Source organism: Lissotriton vulgaris, chromosome 5 (assembly GCF_964263255.1).
Source record: "Lissotriton vulgaris chromosome 5, aLisVul1.2, whole genome shotgun sequence".
Taxonomy (NCBI): domain Eukaryota; kingdom Metazoa; phylum Chordata; class Amphibia; order Caudata; family Salamandridae; genus Lissotriton; species Lissotriton vulgaris.
Genome location: NC_141693.1, coordinates 1772779788 through 1772798175, shown reverse-complemented (window position 1 = coordinate 1772798175; position 18388 = coordinate 1772779788). Strand labels below are relative to the sequence as shown.

At 46.5% G+C, this 18388-nt stretch overlaps 1 protein-coding gene across 3 annotated transcripts in view; it reads left to right on the top strand.

Annotated features, from left to right (window-relative positions):
* The window catches only part of AOC3 (amine oxidase copper containing 3), a 211842-nt gene that overhangs the window by 133101 nt on the left and 60353 nt on the right, over positions 1 to 18388 (top strand). The window contains exon 1 of one of the 3 annotated variants that reach the window (XM_086924076.1): positions 12491 to 14193. The exons of the other annotated variants lie outside the window; for them this stretch is intronic. Within the exon in view, the coding sequence (XP_086780202.1) occupies positions 12594 to 14193 (1600 nt within the window). The 5' untranslated portion in view covers positions 12491 to 12593. Of the gene's footprint in view, positions 1 to 12490; positions 14194 to 18388 lie in introns of those variants that run through there. 3 annotated transcript variants of the gene reach the window in all.

The window sequence follows — 18388 nt, the reverse complement described above, 5'->3', positions numbered from 1 at the left end:
TGCAGACAGAAAACACATTGTTTTCTGTCTGCATTTGTCTGTAAAAATCCGTAAAAACGGAAACCAGGGACCCTTAATCATAATGCAAAGATGCACAGGTACTCACAGTTTCATAGCATACAGAAGATTAGTTCTTCTTGCTCTTTGTGCTATGTCAGCCCTAAGCACTGTAAAGAGAGAGCGCTCGGAAAACATGCCAGTTGGTTAACATACTTGTTGGAGCCACCGCTGTGTGTATGTGATCTTAGAATTGGGACATGCATGTCGGCAGTGTCAGAGACACAGATGAGATCATTTTCAACAGCATGCTTTCAGAATCTTCTAACAGTGGTGTATGACTCATAAGTGCACAAAAGCCAGGCCCCCCTCAGTTCTAGTATCAGGATAGCCAATGGTAGTAGGTGGTGTTGCTGTCCCATCACAGTGATACACAGTGCTTTGTTGCTAAGCTTGCAATTATCAGTGCCTTACAAGATCACTACTCATGATGTGCCTAGGAGAGTAGCTCCAGATGCAGAAGCATGAAGGTTCATGGATCCATCAGCACCCGCGCACATACACATGATCACTCCACATATACAACCACCCACATACCAAAAATATACACATAAACCTCATCGACAAAGGGGACATTATTCCCTCCATAGACACACAACCTGTCCATTGCTCACCTTTGCACAAATACCCATCAAACCACAGACTTTATATTTTCCCCCACATTCTCCATCCACAGACAACTACTCATCCATCCTCACAAATTCAGCATTCATCCAAACATAACTTCATGGGCCAGCCATCAAGCTTCCCACTCGGCCAACTGCCCACAAACTCACCGTACCATCCTACCACCCACTCTTCCATCCACTCAGACACTGATACAGCCATTCACCTCCCACTTACCCATCCATTTTTAACCACTCACCCACTCAGCCATGCATACACTTATCAATCCACACAATCATATTGAAGCATGCCCATAAAATAGGTAAGGGTATTTGCACTGGTGCGGCAGACACTGCTGTACCTGCTATATTCAGGAAGCTTGTTTTGCTGATGTAGTGGCAGTATCTCTTCCTCCTTTTTCCTCTGCGGGAAAACATCCCGCCTGTGGAGTCCCGCAGGGCTCCTCACTTTCACCACTCCTTTTCAATCTTTATATCCGCCCACTCCTTTCAGAGCTTAAACACAAATCTGTCACTATTTTTAACTACGCGGACGACCTTCAGCTTATTTTCAGTATTGACCCTTCCCCTTCCTCTGCACAAAATGTCCATTCTGTTATGAACTTCATTAGCTCCTGGATGAGCTTGAATCATCTCAAACTTAATCCTGACAAAACGGAGCTAGTCTTCACCGGACCCCACGGTAACCCCTGGAACTCTACCTTTTGGCCACCCTCACTTGGTTCTCCTCCTTCCCCTGTTGATTCTGTTAAAAGCCTTGGTATCACCATCTGTAAGGACCTCTCTATGAGGGCACAAATTAACGTAGTTATATCCACCTGTTTTTACCATTTACGTCGCATCCGCAAAATCAGCAGACTCCTCTCTCACGAGGGTCTTGTACAGGCCATCCTGGGACTCGTGATTTCACGTATTGATTATGCGAATGCCCTATACGTGGGCATACCAGCATATCAATCTAAACGCCTCCAGCTTATCCAGAACCAGGCAGCCAGGTTGGTCTATGGTCTGCCAAAATCTACCCACACCAAGCCCCTCTTAAAGAATCTTCATTGGCTCCCAGTTGCCCAGCGTAGCCTTTTTAAACTCGGCTGCCTGATCCACAAAGCTCTTTCCTCTCAGGGTCCCTCTTTCATTTCTTCCCTTCTGCACCGTTATGTTCCCCAGCGTGATCTTCGCTCTTCCAGTCACAATCTTCTTACCCCCGGTCTCTTCAAGCGTAAAAAACACAGTGGTCTGCGATTTTCCATTCAGGCTCCTCTATTTTGGAACTCCCTTCCCCCTGCACTCCGCCTCCTCCCATCCTATGTTCAGTTTAGAAAATCTTTGAAAACCTGGCTTTTTTCACTAGCCTACAACTAGCCCACTCGATCTGTACTGGCTAGCCTTCCCACCTCAGCGCCAAGAAACCGTAGGTGTACGTGCGCTTTATAAGTTCCACTTTTCATTTCATTTCATTTCATTTCATTTCATGTAGTGCTAGCTCTTTTCTGTCAGCGAGGAACGCTTGCACTGCTGATGTCCAGCTGCACCTGTTATATGAGGGACGCTTGTACTGCTGATGTCCAGCTGCACCTGTTATATGAGGGACGCTTGAACTGCTGATGTCCAGCTGCACCTGTTATATGAGGGATGCTTGCACTGCTGATGTCCAGCTGCACCTGTTATAAGAGGGATGCTTGTACTGCTGATGTCCAGCTGCACCTGTTATATGAGGGACGCTTGCAATGCTGATGGTGTGCTGTACCTGTTATATGAGGGACGCTTGCACTGCTGATGGTGTGCTGTACCTGTTATATGAGGGACGCTTGCACTGCTGATGTCCAGCTGCACCTGTTATATGAGGGACGCTTGCACTGCTGATGTCCAGCTGCACCTGTTATATGAGGGACGCTTGCAATGCTGATGGTGTGCTGTACCTGTTATATGAGGGACGCTTGCACTGCTGATGGTGTGCTGTACCTGTTATATGAGGGACGCTTGCACTGCTGATGTCCAGCTGCACCTGTTATATGAGGGACGCTTGCACTGCTGATGTCCAGCTGCACCTGTTATATGAGGGACGCTTGCACTGCTGATGGTGTGCTGTACCTGTTATATGAGGGACGCTTGCCCTGCTGATGTCCAGCTGCACCTGTTATATGAGGGACGCTTGCACTGCTGATGTCCAGCTGCACCTGTTATATGAGGGACGCTTGCACTGCTGATGGTGTGCTGTACCTGTTATATGAGGGACGCTTGCACTGCTGATGGTGTGTTGTACCTGTTATATGAGGGACGCTTGCACTGCTGATGTCCAGCTGCACCTGTTATATGAGGGACGCTTGCACTGCTGATGGTGTGCTGTACCTGTTATATGAGGGACGCTTGCACTGCTGATGTCCAGCTGCACCTGTTATATGAGGGACACTTGCACTGCTGATGTCCAGCTGCACCTGTTATATGAGGGACGCTTGTACTGCTGATGTCCAGCTGCACCTGTTATATGAGGGACGCTTGTACTGCTGATGTCCAGCTGCACCTGTTATATGAGGTTATATGAGGGACGCTTGTACTGCTGATGTCCAGCTGCACCTGTTATATGAGGGACGCTTGCACTGCTGATGTCCAGCTGCACCTGTTATATGAGGGACGCTTGCACTGCTGATGGTGTGCTGTACCTGTTACATGAGGGACGCTTGCACTGCTGATGTCCAGCTGCACCTGTTATATGAGGGACGCTTGCACTGCTGATGTCCAGCTGCACCTGTTATATGAGGGACGCTTGCACTGCTGATGGTGTGCTGTACCTGTTGTATGAGGGACGCTTGCACTGCTGATGTCCAGCTGCACCTGTGATATGAGGGACGTTTGTACTGCTGATGTCCAGCTGCACCTGTTATATGAGGGACGCTTGCACTGCTGATGTCCAGCTGCACCTGTTGTAAGAGGGATGCTTGCACTGCTGATGTCCAGCTGCACCTGTTATATGAGGGATGCTTGCACTGCTGATGGTGTGCTGTACCTGTTATATGAGGGACGCTTGCACTGCTGATGTCCAGCTGCACCTGTTATATGAGGGACGCTTGTACTGCTGATGTCCAGCTGCACCTGTTATATGAGGGACGCTTGCACTGCTGATGGTGTGCTGTACCTGTTATATGAGGGACGCTTGTACTGCTGATGTCCAGCTGCACCTGTTATATGAGGGACGCTTGTACTGCTGATGTCCAGCTGCACCTGTTATATGAGGGATGCTTGTACTGCTGATGTCCAGCTGCACCTGTTATATGAGGGACGCTTGCACTGCTGATGTCCAGCTGCACCTGTTATATGAGGGACGCTTGCACTGCTGATGGTGTGCTGCACCAATTATGAGAGGGAGTAAAACTTGCAACTGCTGTTCTGTTTCCATGTAGTAGCAGCCTGTTGGTGCCCAAGGGGTTCGTCTGAGTATTGGTTCTATGCAGGTGACCTTGCGTGTGAGCATCCAGTTCTGATCCCCATCTTCGTTGAAGATCTGCAGGACTGGACTGATGCCACTTATCTCAGAGAAAAATACAGGTTATTTGTGCATGGTTTGGGGTTCTGGAAGGGTCACGAGATGGTACTTAAAAACAATGTTTGTATAAATCTCATTAGTAGCCATTAATATAGCAGTGTGCCTTTATTCACTCTAAAATCGTCGTCTCTAAAATACCTTTAAAATGTTTTCATTTTGTAGTTTCTGCTTTAAGTTTATATTTCAATTTTTATTCCTGACTTAGCATGAAAATACAGGCCAGCTCAATCTATGGTCATCGTTTCAACCCTCACAAACCCTTGGAGGGTTAATGCGCCTGCACCAGAGCACATGTAATGTTGGATGTTAGATTTATACTGTAAATAAGGTAGCTTAGTTGCTTAATGCTTTTGTTACAGGGATCCTTGTATAACGTGTGGGACAGAAGTTACAATAATGATAAAATAGCTTAGTGATGTATGCACCTACTGCAGACAGTTGGGTATCACACGTAAGACATAAACTTGATCCTGCAAGTTTTTCATCAGTCTTTCATTTTTCTAAGTCAATCAAAATTGGTTTGGTTGAGCAGTTATAAAAATAACCAAGCCCTGAAACAATCAGTTTGAATAGCACAACGTAAATGGTTAGTAGTATTGCAATTACACACAGACGTCCTCATTCGGGCGGCGCTTAATAACTCCGGCTCACTTGTTAAGCATGCCCCAGATTTTCGAAGACCAGTACGATCTCCTGTTTGTGACGGAGACCTGGTTTAATGAATCTTCTACCCCTATGGTAGAGCTGGCCATCCCCAGAGGGTTTAAAATTACAAGGGTGGATAGGGAAGTAGGTAGGGGTGGAGGCTTAGCAGTGGTGTTTAGAGACTCTTGGACTTTGGTCCATGAAGTCTCTCCAGGAATTGAGGGGGGTGAAATACTGGATTTTTCTATCTCTATGACCCCGCACTTCACTCTAGGCGGTACGCTTGTATATAGACCCCCTGGGTCTTCTGGAGATTTTCTGAAAGCTCTCGATTAGATTATTGTTCCTAGGGCCATACGCTTCTCTAGCTCCCTACTACTGGGGGATTTCAACATGCATTTTGACTGCCCGTTAGGGGCAGATACGATAGAATTGAAGAACTCTGAAAATGGCTCAACTCACCCAACGGACTAATCCCCCCACGCATATTGAGGGCCATATCCTGGACCTGGTGTGTTCCAACATTCCTTTATCTATCAGCCATAATCTTTAAATACCCTGGTCAGATCATTTTTTGATTCAGTTCTCTTGGTCCATTGTCAAACCTTTGTTCTCTAAAAAGCCTTCTCAAAGCAGACCCTCCCAGAAGATAGATGCTTCTGTTTTTGGCAGGGTCCTGTCTAACTCTCGGCCGACTGCCAATGGTACTCTGGACGGTGCCTTAGAGAGTTTTACCAACTGGATTTCCCAGACCGTAGAGTCTGTTACCCCTCCCCTCCCTAGCAGGCGGGCTAGAAATGCGCCGTCCAAACCTTGGTACTCCAACAATCTTAGAGAACTAAAACACTCTTGTAAGAAACTTGAACATTGCTGGAGATTACATTACTGTCCATTGGCGAAAGTAGCATTAAGAAAGGCTCAGAGGGGGTACTACTCAGCTATCAAGGAGGCAAAAAGCCAATTCTTTGCAGAGCGCATTGCTGGCTCCAGAAATAATTCAAAGGAAATATTTGCCATTGTACAGAGTTTCCTCAATTCCAGTGCGGAGCGGACGGACCTGCCTGTCTCAGCAGAGTGGTGTGAGAAATTGTCAGGCTTTTTTATTGATAAAATCCAGGCAATACAGTAGGATCTGATTGAACAGGGCAGACTGAATTCCATAACTCGAGCCTGCCAGTTCCCTCTCTGCTAGCTCCCCCACTGATGGATTTTCTGCCGATTACTTTGAAGGATTCTCTATCCATCTTTTTATCTCTTAAATCTGGGTCCCCTACTGATCCGTGTCCTGCTAGGCTGCTTGCAGGGGTTGCAGAGGTAGTTAATCCGGAGGTGAATGCTATTATAAATTTATCACTTCAGACGGGCATTGTCCCCCTGGTATGGAAGGAGGCTAAACTTATATCTCTCCTGAAGAAGCCTTTCTTAGACCCAGACACACTTACCAGCTACCACCCTATTTCTCTTCTGGCGGTGGCCACGATATGCGAGAAAGCAGTCTTTAGGCAGTTATCCACTTTTGTCGAGTGGTCTGGTGCTCTTCATCCGGCTCAATCCGGATTTAGGGCATCATATAGCACTGAGACCGCTCTTGTGGAAAATTCAGAAGCTATAAGGGAATGTTTGGACGGGGGCGGCAGAGCGGCCCTAATTTTATTGGACCTCTCTGCCGCCTTCGACACGGTCCCTCATCAACAACTTCTTTCTAGGCTCTCTCACATTGGTATCTCTGGCCGGGTGTGGAAGTGGCTTAAATCCTTCCTAGAAGATCGTACACAGCAGGTCTGGATGCCACCTTTTTCCTATACCCCCCGGAAAGTGGCTACTGGTGTTCCGCAGGGCTCGACTCTGAGCCCCTTGCTCTTTAACATTTATATTACACCTCGGATCTTTCTCGCAGAGGAGCTGGGTGCTAAAGTCATAGCTTATGCGGATGACACCCAGCTCCTCTTCAATTGGAAGGAAAGTGAGGTGTCCCCCACAGCAGCCCAGTGTTGCCCTGCGGCTGTCTTCGGATGGCTGGCTGGGGCACAGCTGAAGTGCAATGAGGGCAAGTCTGAGGTTCTTCTTTATGGTTCCTTCCCTCCGCCCTTTAGGGAGACTCTGTGGCCGCCAGATTATCCCCAGCCTAAGTCATCCGGCACCCCTTGCAAAAAATCTGGGGATCTGGTTTGGGGAGGATCTCAGATTTATCGCTCAAATAAAGCGACTGGCGGCGGCGTGCTTCGGTATCCTAAAATCTCTAAGGAAGTTCTTTCCTCTGCTACCTAGATCAGCTAGGGAAATGGTGGCTCGGGCACTCATCCTGTCCCGCATTGACTATGCCAATGCTCTGTATATTGGACTCCCAGGGTATCAGTCAAAAAACTACAAGTAATACAGAATGCGGCTGCCAGGGTTCTGTTGCAGATCCTTGGGCGCACAAGCATGACACAGCATCTACGGGACCTGCACTGGCTGCCTGTGGTCCATCGAGTCCAGTTCACTCTGGCTCATAGAGCTCTGCATGGTCTAGGCCCGGTCTACCTCCAGAGGCGGTTTTCCTTTTATGTTCCTCGCAGAAATCTCCACTCTGCTACTCAGCGCCTGATTGCCACTCCCCGCTTTCCTAGGGTTCGGCTAGGGGGTAGTTCCCTTTCTGTTAAGGCTGTGGAGGCCTGGAATTCTCTTCCTCTGGAGCTGCGCAATATTCAGGACACCGTGCTATTTAAGAAACAGTTGTAGACCTTCCTCTTCAATCAATTAACCTAATTTCGCTGCTTTGCTCTTATGTTTACCAACCGCGCTGGGACACTCTTGAGTATCCGTGCGCGATACAAATGTTTAATAACATAACATAACATGTTTCTACTCTGCCCCCTCTTTGCCTTCCTTGCCTTCGTTCCGGTGCTGTTTGTGTGGTTCCCTCTGTCCAGCCTCGTCTGTGTAGGGTGTGGGAAAGGGAGGGAATACCTGGTTGCATTGCTTTGTCATCGATGGCAAGTCTGGGCTGGGTCGTGGGTGGCCGAATTCATTGCCGCCATTATCTGGTTAGAGTGAGGCAAGGGCTGGTCCTCCCACCATGTACCATGGATCATATCAGAGCACTTTCCCTGAGTTCTGACTTTTGCAGCACCTTGTACCATGATTCCTTTTGCCTGTACCCATGAGGCCTTTGTCATTGGCATCTGCTATACAGTCAGTGGTGGTGCTTGGTTTTGACTTGTACTCAATGTCACCGATCTTCTCAACTCATCCACCCTTCCTTGTAGTCATGTCCTATGTGTCTGATGAAACAATGGGAATGCAGGATACCTTGTGTCACTTCAGTGAGACTTTCGGGTGGGCAAATATTTTTGAAGAGCACTACAGGCATGTTTGAGTGACATGAAATATTTGTATAGGCATGCCTAGAACACAGAGTACGTGATGCCAGGATGCTTGCAAACAGCCATTTGAATAAGGCCAGCACTGGGATTACTGCTCCCTGAAAGTGAGGAGGGGAGTACAGAAGTGGAGGTTGTCCGCCAGGGTAGATTGTCACTTTTTGCGGGGTTACGGATTAAAGCTGTATCAGGATTGAGCGAGTGGGTTACCGTAGCTGGGATCACTGACTACACCCTTTTCACTTCTAAGTGATGGCCATGAATGACTTGAACAATGTAACTTGAGCAGGTTTGGATAGGAAGGTTGTGCCTCCAGCTCGGGCAGCAGGTCTATGGTGCAAGGGTGATGCAGACAGTCCTCAGCTCCATCATCAGGCAGTTTAAAGGGGCAGGCTTCAGCAACATTCCATCCTTTCCTGGCCAAGAGTATCTTTCAGTAAAAACGTGTGCAAAGTGCCCTGAATGTTTGGTGATAACATTTGTTTTAGAACCAACGTGCCACAGAATTTTCACATAGTCCCTGCATTGTAGACTGGAGGAAAGGCAACGTAGGGAATTTATTTTGTCCCTGTAATGCAAACCTGCCCATGGAGGGATGGTTAATGCACTAACTTTATATGGCAACTCTGGTTCTTCGGAGGAATGTGTACGTGGAAGTAAACAGTAAGTCCAAGGTACACCCCGTTTGCAAGAACCCCTGTCTTCAAGGTGTCCTAGGTACTCGCGGGCAACATTATTTGCGGGTGAGGGGCTGGGGGGTCACGCGGGGAGGGGAGTAGAGTGGGGGGTTAATTTAATAATTTAATAATAAATAAAAAAAGCATACCTGTCCTACGGCAGGGTCCTGCGTTTTCTCGATGCCTGCTTCTGCTCCCCTGCCTCCAGCAGGAACAGGAGGCAGGCAGCCTCCATCCCCTCCCCTAAGCCAATCACAACGCTGCAATGCAATGGCAGTGATGTGATTGGTGGGGATGCCACCCAGCCAGGGGTTTATGGGGAGGCCATTTCCTCCATGCAGGCTGCAATGCAACCTACATGGAGAAAGGGCAAAGTGCACATGACTGGTTTGGGCGGCCACAGAGGGCCGACCAAAAAGTGATTGCGCCCTCAGGAATGGGCACACCACTCCCCCCCTGCTCGCAGAGCAGACCTGCCCACCCGCCCGCCCGCCCCTAAACATAAAATGCTAATAACAGGAAATTATTACCATTTTATGTTTCTGCTTCTCACACTGCGAGAAAGCAGTGGGGCGATGCTCCTCTGCCCTAGTGGAGGAGCTGCCCCTGCTCCTAGGAAGAAAGAGTTTATGGGGCATATAGTGAGACAGCCGAGCAAAAAGGTCTCCGAACTCGACCATGCAGAGAAGGGTTACATGCGCGAGTTTGGACAAGGGTCTAGGCTTCTTTCTTTCACCCATTTTGTGAGCACTATCGTTGTCCTCTGGCCTGGAGCTCAGAAGGGTCCAGAATAAGCAGGACTGGCATTACATAAATGCTATGAATACAGTTAATATTATTGCTTTTGGAAGTCAAGTTCCCTGACTGCTGTGTGACTTTCAGAGCAGCAATGGAGACGAAAAGTCCTTAGGTTAAAGCAACAATGGCCATAAGTGTAGCCTTGTGTTCATCGCTGCACTAGAAGGCACTTTCTCTTGGTTGAGTTGGTTATTGGGAGAACAAGGCAATATCTATGGCAGTGAAAGCGAAGTGCTGGGAAACAAGGTACTGTAATAAGTGGTGGAGTGGGCGGGAATATGAGATTATCGGTACCTGAAATGATTGGCGGATCATGTGACCAATTAGTGGGGGTTATTTGAGTAGTTGTGGGAGCAACGTGTGACTGGTTGGGGTGGTGATGGAGACGTGGAATGAAACAGAGTTAAGTTGTTACTGGGATGGCAGATGACTATCTAGAATGACTGATAGGGTAACATGTGAGTGACTGAAGGGGCTAACTGGGTTGATTGGTTTAGGAGACCAATATAAATGATGTTTTGAAGGGTCAATTGGACCCTTCCCTTCACCTTCGAACATCATCCTCTCTCCCAGAATTCAGGAAGGGACTCGAGACCTGGCTTTTTGGCTGAACCCAGCAAGAACCTTGCGCCTGGATACCCTTGCGTGGGATTAGAGCGCTCTACAAATCCGAGTTGATTGATTGAAATCACATGACCTGCTGATGAGTGTTAATGGAGTGATTGGTTAAGTGGACTACAAGCCAAGCGTGGCACTGCTGTGTCATGGCTGGCAGAGCAGATTAAGTTTGTAATTGTGAGGTAACAAGAGGTTCAGGGTGACCCTGGTTGAAATGACTTCTGGAATATTTTGAGACAGGATAGGGAATGGTTTGTTGGATAACTTGATGGGACAGCTTTAAAGAAGTTCATGGATGGACTGCACTAGTAGCCGTGCCATGTCTCACCTTGTTGGGGCTCCTTTAGAGATACTTCTCAGTTCCTCTTCCTCCCAGGTCAGCTGAGGCTGGACTATGACACTGAGGTGCATTTGTATGGTTACACTTTAAAGATGTATTCATTAACCCGCTGCCAACACCCTCAGTCACAACACAGTCTGGGCTGAGGAGCCAGTAGCCACTCCCAATCAGATGGAGGAGCACACACTGGGAGACCCTGGTCATCCCAGCATCACTCGATGATGAACAGCAAAGAAAAAGATGGAGAACATCTAGTGGCTTTTCATGATAGCTTAGTTCACTGGAGGATAACACAGGGCCAGCGAGACACAGCAAGAACTGGAAGCTTCAGCAGACCATGCAGCAGAATCTTATCCCAACAACTCTACCTTTAAAATGAAGGCAGGCCGCTGGGAAGGAGAGAAGAAGAAAAGGCAGGATGCTAGGGATATGGGCGTTTGGGTAGGATCATGGGCAGAAGGACACCCAGATATTATTTTTGGGAGTGATTAGCTCACTGAGCCATCTGTACAAGAACAAGGTGAAAAACAGATTAATTCTTATCACTAAACCTGCCACAAAAGTGCTGCAATAAATGCAGTTGTGTGCCACAAAATTCCCTTGTTGATGCTGCAATATGCAGGGGGTTAGGGGGGGGAGTTCCTGTACATAGAGCAGGCTCCTCCTTGCCACTAAGCTCTGTGTAGGTCTGCTGTCCATAGAGTGGGAGCATCTATAGCCCCACCGGCTCCCCAGAAGCCAAGGTAATAAGGACTGGTAAGTATTTGGGTTAAGAAACAGCACTGCTTAATTTGTTAAGCAATTAAGCGCTGTCCATGACAGTGCCGACATAACTGCTAACCATCACACTGCTGCAAGTGTGACAATTCCGACTACTCCAGACCCCCAATGCTATAAGAATGGCTTGGGCGGCAAGTATTAGTTATTTTTGCGTTATATTGAATAAATAAACAACTGTTCTTGTCCTGATCTCAAATTGAGATTTACAGCTCCGAAATGTGGCAGACTGTCAAAAGTCCTGGTGCTGACAATTAAGTGCTGGTGCCGAGCACCAGAAACCACTGGTTCAAATTAAGCGCTGCGAAACAGGCCAGAAATGCCAAAGGCATACCATTGCCATTATTTGCCTCGAAGCCCCTTCATAATGGTTCAAAGAGCTTCAAGTTTCCCAAGCCAATGCATGAATGACGAATTCAGTCCAGAATTTGTCTTTGCATTCTGGGACTTGTAGTACTAGCCAGGATGAGCGACTCATGTCTGTATCCGAGAATCTTGGTCGCATTACACTAAGAACATTGAAAGTCCATTACAGGATGGTGTTAAGCTTTCCAATTGTGTGGTGCAGTAATGATATTATGGGCTGATTTACAACTGCTGCACTGACCTTTAACCTTTTACAAACGCTTTCCCGCCCAGAGTCTCGGTCTGCACATTCATGCCTACTTCTGCATTTCATTTTTATGAAATTATTTTGTTTTGCGTTCTCTTCCAAAAAGGGTGTAGACAACTTGTTATAAAACATAAGAATGAAGGCCTGCAGTGCCAGGCAGGGAGCGCGATGGATACAATCTTTGGTTACTTTCTAACTGCGTCACCGCCAGCGCTTCAGGCTGGCTTCAGTGCGGAAACAACCGCGCGCGCCCTTAGATGAACCCCTCTGCTCGAGGCAGCCGGCCTTGAAGACACTCGGCTGTCCTGGTGCAGGATCACAAGAAAGCAATCCTTTTTTGGATGCCACAAAGAGTAGCCCGCCCATTTTGGCTTGCCACATTCATTCCCCCCTCGCCTGTCTTTTATCCTCTTATGAAACTCAGCCGCTCTGCATATTTAATATGAACCGCACATGAAGTGCAAATCCACTCTTGCAGCGTGGGGCAGGACGCCGGAGCATCCGTTCTCACTTCTCCTCCCAGGGCCTGCTGCCCCGACATGAATGTTAAGGCAGTGCTCGTGCTGCTGGCCCTTGCATTGGTCACCATTTTAGCCCTGGTCTGCGTGCTCTTGTCTGGTGGAGGGGCCAAAGCGCAAGACTGTGGGGGGCAGAAACACAGTGGCCAGCAGGAAAAGCAGACTGGACAACAGGAAAAGCAGGATGGTCAGGGTGTGATCTTTTCTGACCTCAACCCTACAGAGTTATCGCAGGTGGTGCATTACCTTCAGCAGAACCTTGGCGATGACTTTGTAGACGCTGCAGAAGCAAACCCCTCCGACAACTGCATTTACTACGTCGATGTCGTGCTCCCCCAAAAGCAAGATGCCCTGAATTTCTTGGACAACAGAGGACCACAGCCAAAAAGAGAAGCGCTGGCGGTGGTTTTCTTCGGCAAACAGCAAGTGCCTAATATTACGGAGTACGTGGTAGGCCCGCTGCCTCACCCAACTTACCACTCAGACATCACTCTGCAGAAGTACAAAGACCAGCTCCCCTACTACCGCAGACCTGTGATTGGGAAAGAGTACATGGAAATGTACTCTTTGATCTACCAGAAAGAGTTTGCCAAGGCGCCTACCTTCCTGAAAGATGCGTATGACTATGATGGGACAAACTTTGCAGCTCTCACCACGGTCCCCCGGGGGTTCCGATCTGGAGACCGCAAAACTTGGTTTGTCCTCTTCCATAACGTTAGTGGTAGCGGTTTCTTCCTGCACCCTGTGGGCTTGGAAATCCTGGTTGACCATCAAAGTCTAGATGTGTCCCAGTGGAGAGTGGTCAAAGTGTTTTTCAAGGACACGTATTTCAACGATATGGTTCACCTGGAGGAGGAGTATAAAGCAGGCAAAGTGATGGTTGTAAAAATGGATAAAGTACCACCTGAAATGGACATTGCTTCCATGAATCCTTTAGGGACTCCCACAGCAAATACTCCTTTCCAATATGAGCCCACCGGCCCACGCTACAGTGTCAAAAACAATCAAGTGTTCTTTCAGTCCTGGAGCTTTGCATTTGGAAAGCACGTCAACTCTGGGTTGCGACTCTTTGATGTAAGATTTCAGGGGGAGAGGGTTGTCTACGAGATGAGTGTGCAGGAGGCCATTGCAATCTATGGTTCCAATGCTCCAGGATTACTCGTAACCAGGTACATAGACAGCAGTTTTGGCATCGGAAGATTTGCACATGAGCTGGTCAGGGGAGTGGACTGCCCATATTTAGCTACCTACGTGGATACCCACCATATGATTGAATCCCAGACTCCTGAAACTGTCAAGAACTCGATATGCATTTTTGAGCAGAATGCGGGTATACCTCTGAGGCGGCACTATTCCAACTTGCATTCTATGTATTACGGTGGGCTACCTAGTACCGTCCTGGTGATCAGGGCTGTTTCCACACTCATCAACTACGACTATGTGTGGGACTTTTTGTTCTACCAGAATGGAGTGATTGAAGCCAAAGTGTCTGCCACGGGCTACATAAGTTCTTCCTTCCTCTATGCCGACGGTCTCGATTTCGGGTCTAGAGTTGGCGAACACACCTTGGGAACGCTCCATACCCACTTCATGAATTATAAAGTTGACCTAGACATTGGAGGTAAGTTCATCCCCCTTACTGTATCTTACCAAACGTGAGACATAGCAAAACTTTGCCTGGCCCATGAAGGCATAAGGCTTCTGTTTTGCGTTTGAGGTTGTTTTTAATCAATCAAAAGAAGAGGTCAAGAATGTTTTTCCCAATACTAGGCTCATTGCGAGTGCTATTACTGCTCCACTGAATTTATATGCAATTAATTTCTCAGCTTTTTTACTAAGATCAAATGTAGATTTTTAATTACATTTGTATTTTTCATTTCTTTTTTCAACAACATGTCCTCGTTATGTAAATTCAGGCATGTGGACTGAAAAGGTGTTGTGCATATGTTCACACACACACACACGTGCGCTGGTCTTGAGCAGAGGCAAATGTGTTAGCAAGGGCAATGGTACATGCAGTCATCAATACCAAATTCATGTTTTCCCAGCTTTCTTCTCACAGCTGAAGCCACTGCTAGCTTTATAAGAAGGCTGATGATCGCCAGCCTTCCTTTTGGGTTTTGTTCTTTTAAATGTGCCTCCTCATGCCATAAAGTTTTAAAGGTTTCCCATAGGAAGTTAGACAGTGAACAATGGCTGTGAGGCAAGTTATATTGTTGCTGAAATGGCCAGAGGGAAGGCCAGGTGAGCGTTTTTGCTCCCACCACTGACTCACTGAGAGTCTGAGAAATGTACTGGGTGAAAAGATATAAAGGCTAAAGTTAAAAAATATGAAAGAAGGCCAGCCTTCTGCGTGACTTACACAAAAAATCCTGTAGCTCACTATGGTGATTCATGGCAGTAAAGCACAGTGTTTGACCCATCTTTCTGCTCGGATCTGTATTTTTTAGTGGGTGTGGGGGGATGTGGAATCTTTTATGGGCATTTCTTACTCAAAACATATTGTGGAATACTACATGCATCATCTGACTTTCAATGACAAGAGTAAACCCATCTGGGAAAATTCCCTACTGTGATCTAAATCTGACTCACCTGATAACGTAAGAAATAATGCCATGGGTAAAGCTATAGGTCTGGTGGTGCAACAGTTATTATTTTTTGTTACTAACATATGCCACAAAAAAAAGCGAAAAAGGAAAACATGCCACCTAACTGTGGCGACCATGTGGTGCAAAAATAATGAAATAAAAAAAAAATAACCATCACAGATAATTTTAGAAGAAGACTAGGGGGGCTTGCTACCAAGCAAGAGTGTGTGAAATGGGTATTGAAACCCCTTTCAGTTATAATGACGAACACAGGAAAAAATCTTACTGGCTCAAGGAAATTGCACTCTTGACTTTGCTTAAAAAACATGAAAAAAGGCTAAAGTATGAAAATAAATATTGGCAAAGGAAATTATTGGCCCTCCAGCCTTAGCACTCAAGTATACTTCTCATTAGGAGGATGCACATATGTGATTGTGTTGAATGTTGTCAGTCACAATGTAAGAAAGCCAATGGCTGAAGTGGGCTGATCCATTGCCATGCTGTATGCTTAGGCAGAAGGACGCAAAATGTGAATGATAGTTAAATAGATCAATGGATGAAGAGGAGTGACCTAAAACTCCTTTTTTGGTAAACATAAGTGTATTTTTTATTTAGTTTTTTTTTGTTTATATGAGGCTGGCGACACAGCGGCAGCTTTCTCTAAGACAATCTAAAAATATTGGTAAGAGATGGAGAAGGACAAGGACAGAGGGAAGGGATTGAATTAGGGATAAGAGAGAGTAAGGCACAATAGTTAAGAGTGTAACAGCAGGGATACAGAGCATGTGTGAGCAAAATAGGAACATGACGGAATGAGCTGAGAGAGCAGAGAAAGATTGGTAAAAGATTAAGAAACAGGAAAATCAGAGTGAACAAATATTTACAAGTGAAACAAGTTTCACCTTGTCCAGAATGTCCCATTTTTGGCTATAGTCCTGTTGCAATAATTATGCACCAGTAGAGGTGTTGTAAGGTATTTACTACGCCATACCTTCCCCTGTCTGGATTCTCAGCCTGCTTCCATCTTGCCTCTCCACCCCTTGTTCCGCTGTTGTGTTGTCATGTCACACACCCATCATTCGTAGCACCTGGTTGGGTACAAGACTGATCCACCACTTTTTGGTATCCTGGAGTTGGCATTGCACCCTCCTCTCGAACTCGCCATTCCACTCTCCTTTTGGGACTGCAGTGTCACCACATTTTCCCTGGCAACAGACCGCAACAAGTGTTGTTCTTGGCAGGTGTCGTTTTGGGAACATCGAACTCTTACAACATTTTGCAATTAGGCCACACCTAAAAAGCAGGGCCGGGAAAAGGTCAGGGTGAAGGGGCTAGGGAGAAAAGTCGTAGAGAATATAACATATAAACAGGGATCATGTTGCACAGGTGTTGGAACCACCAAGATTTGTGTTATTACCTAACTGAAGCATATATTTGTCAGGTACAAATAAACAAACCACTGTGATGTGGAAGCAGTTCCGGATTACCAAATAGGCGAAGTAGGCACCAGCCTATGTGCCCCACTCCTTTTAGATGTCCCGCGACAACAGATCAAAATACAACTTAAAGTACATAAAGTACATAAAACAGAGACATCAGATTCACATAACAATTTGACTCCTAAAAGCTCATCTTCTGGCCGCTGTCAGTTTGCAAAACAATCCAGTGAGCTGGGTATTAGGAGATAATTTGCGAGGCGTGGTGCCATGACATTTCAATTGACTAAAGGCCTCCACAGGGTTTAATCCGGCACTGAGTGTAAATGGCATATATAGGTGGCAGCTATACCCAGCTCTGATTAAAGATATACAACTCTTTGGGGCTTGCAGTTATGCACATGCAAAGGTGGTCATGGGTGACACATCACACAATACTATATATATCCCTTTAGCCCTGCAGTAGCACCCAGGGGCATCCATCATGGCAACCAGGAAGTAAAGTAACACGAAATGAACATGGATGTGTGAAATGGTTTGAATGATTTGTGGGGAGGATGGCTTCCTGTAGATGCAGAGAGGATAACTGTGTGGAAGGAACTTTTATTTACTTTAGGAACTGATAAGTGACCTGGAAGAGAGTTCCATGAAGTTGCTTTGGATGGGTTTGTAGATAGAAACGCCTTTTATTAGCAAAGATCATTTATAGTTGGATGGAAGGTAGTGTTACTTACAATACAGTAGTGTGGGGAAATGGGTGGAATGAAGTATTACGGGCCGTTGTTGAATAGGGCACACATTCTGCCATTGGTGTGGACTTTGCTGTGCCAATCAGGTTAGGTACCTACTTGCCCAAGTTTCGAGAGTTCCATCTTAGGCTGCATTCTGGTGTTTGTGAGTTGTGGTAAGTTTGATGCTGTTTGAGGATATCTGATGTTTTATCATTGGTACTTCTGTATATTATAAGTTTGTTGAGGTCTAGCCAACATACTTATATGAAAACTGAGTTACCTGGCTTCCATTTTGCCCTGTTAATTTACATGTGTGGGAACTGACTGAAATAATCTGGTGAGTCCTGACATCCATCTGTTGGCTTGACTGAGTAGGGTTGTTGTTACAATTCGTTTTTAGCTGTGTACTATTGCCTGGTCGTAAGTGTTGATGGTATGATTTACTGCTGTTTGCAGCCTAGTGGCCTGATTAAATGTCCAGTATGAATCGTGGATGCAAACTGTGCACCCATCAAATACCGCAAATGTACAGTGCTACATTTACGGGGTGCAAAATTTGCACCTGTTTACAGTCAACAACTTCTTGAGTGGGTAATTATGCACAGTTGCAAATAGTCTGGCCATGCTCTCCACTGATTGTGTGCAGTTAGCCTGCCACTAATTAAGAAGGAAAACCCCTGGGTGAGGCACTTGTTTTTTATTTTCGGTGCAAAGACCTTGCTTCCTAAACGAATTTCCAGGGCCAATTACACTTGGGGTCTAAGTGGTAAATATTTGCGATGTTGGATGTCTGTGAGATGTTCTTTCTAATATAGTGGCAATATATATAAAGCGCTGTTGGAGGCAGGTTGACGTGTGGACTGTGCTCTTTGTTTTTACTGAGGCTGTAAAGTGTGCTCTGCAGGAAGTTGTGTTATTGTTGAATGAGACTGAGTCTTTTATGTTCGAAGTATACTGTTCAACAAATCTGTGGTCCTTTCACTATACTGATACAGGGAATCCAGGGCCCAGCCAGCCTGCACTCCCAGGAATGGGATCATACTGTGCGGTATATCACATCA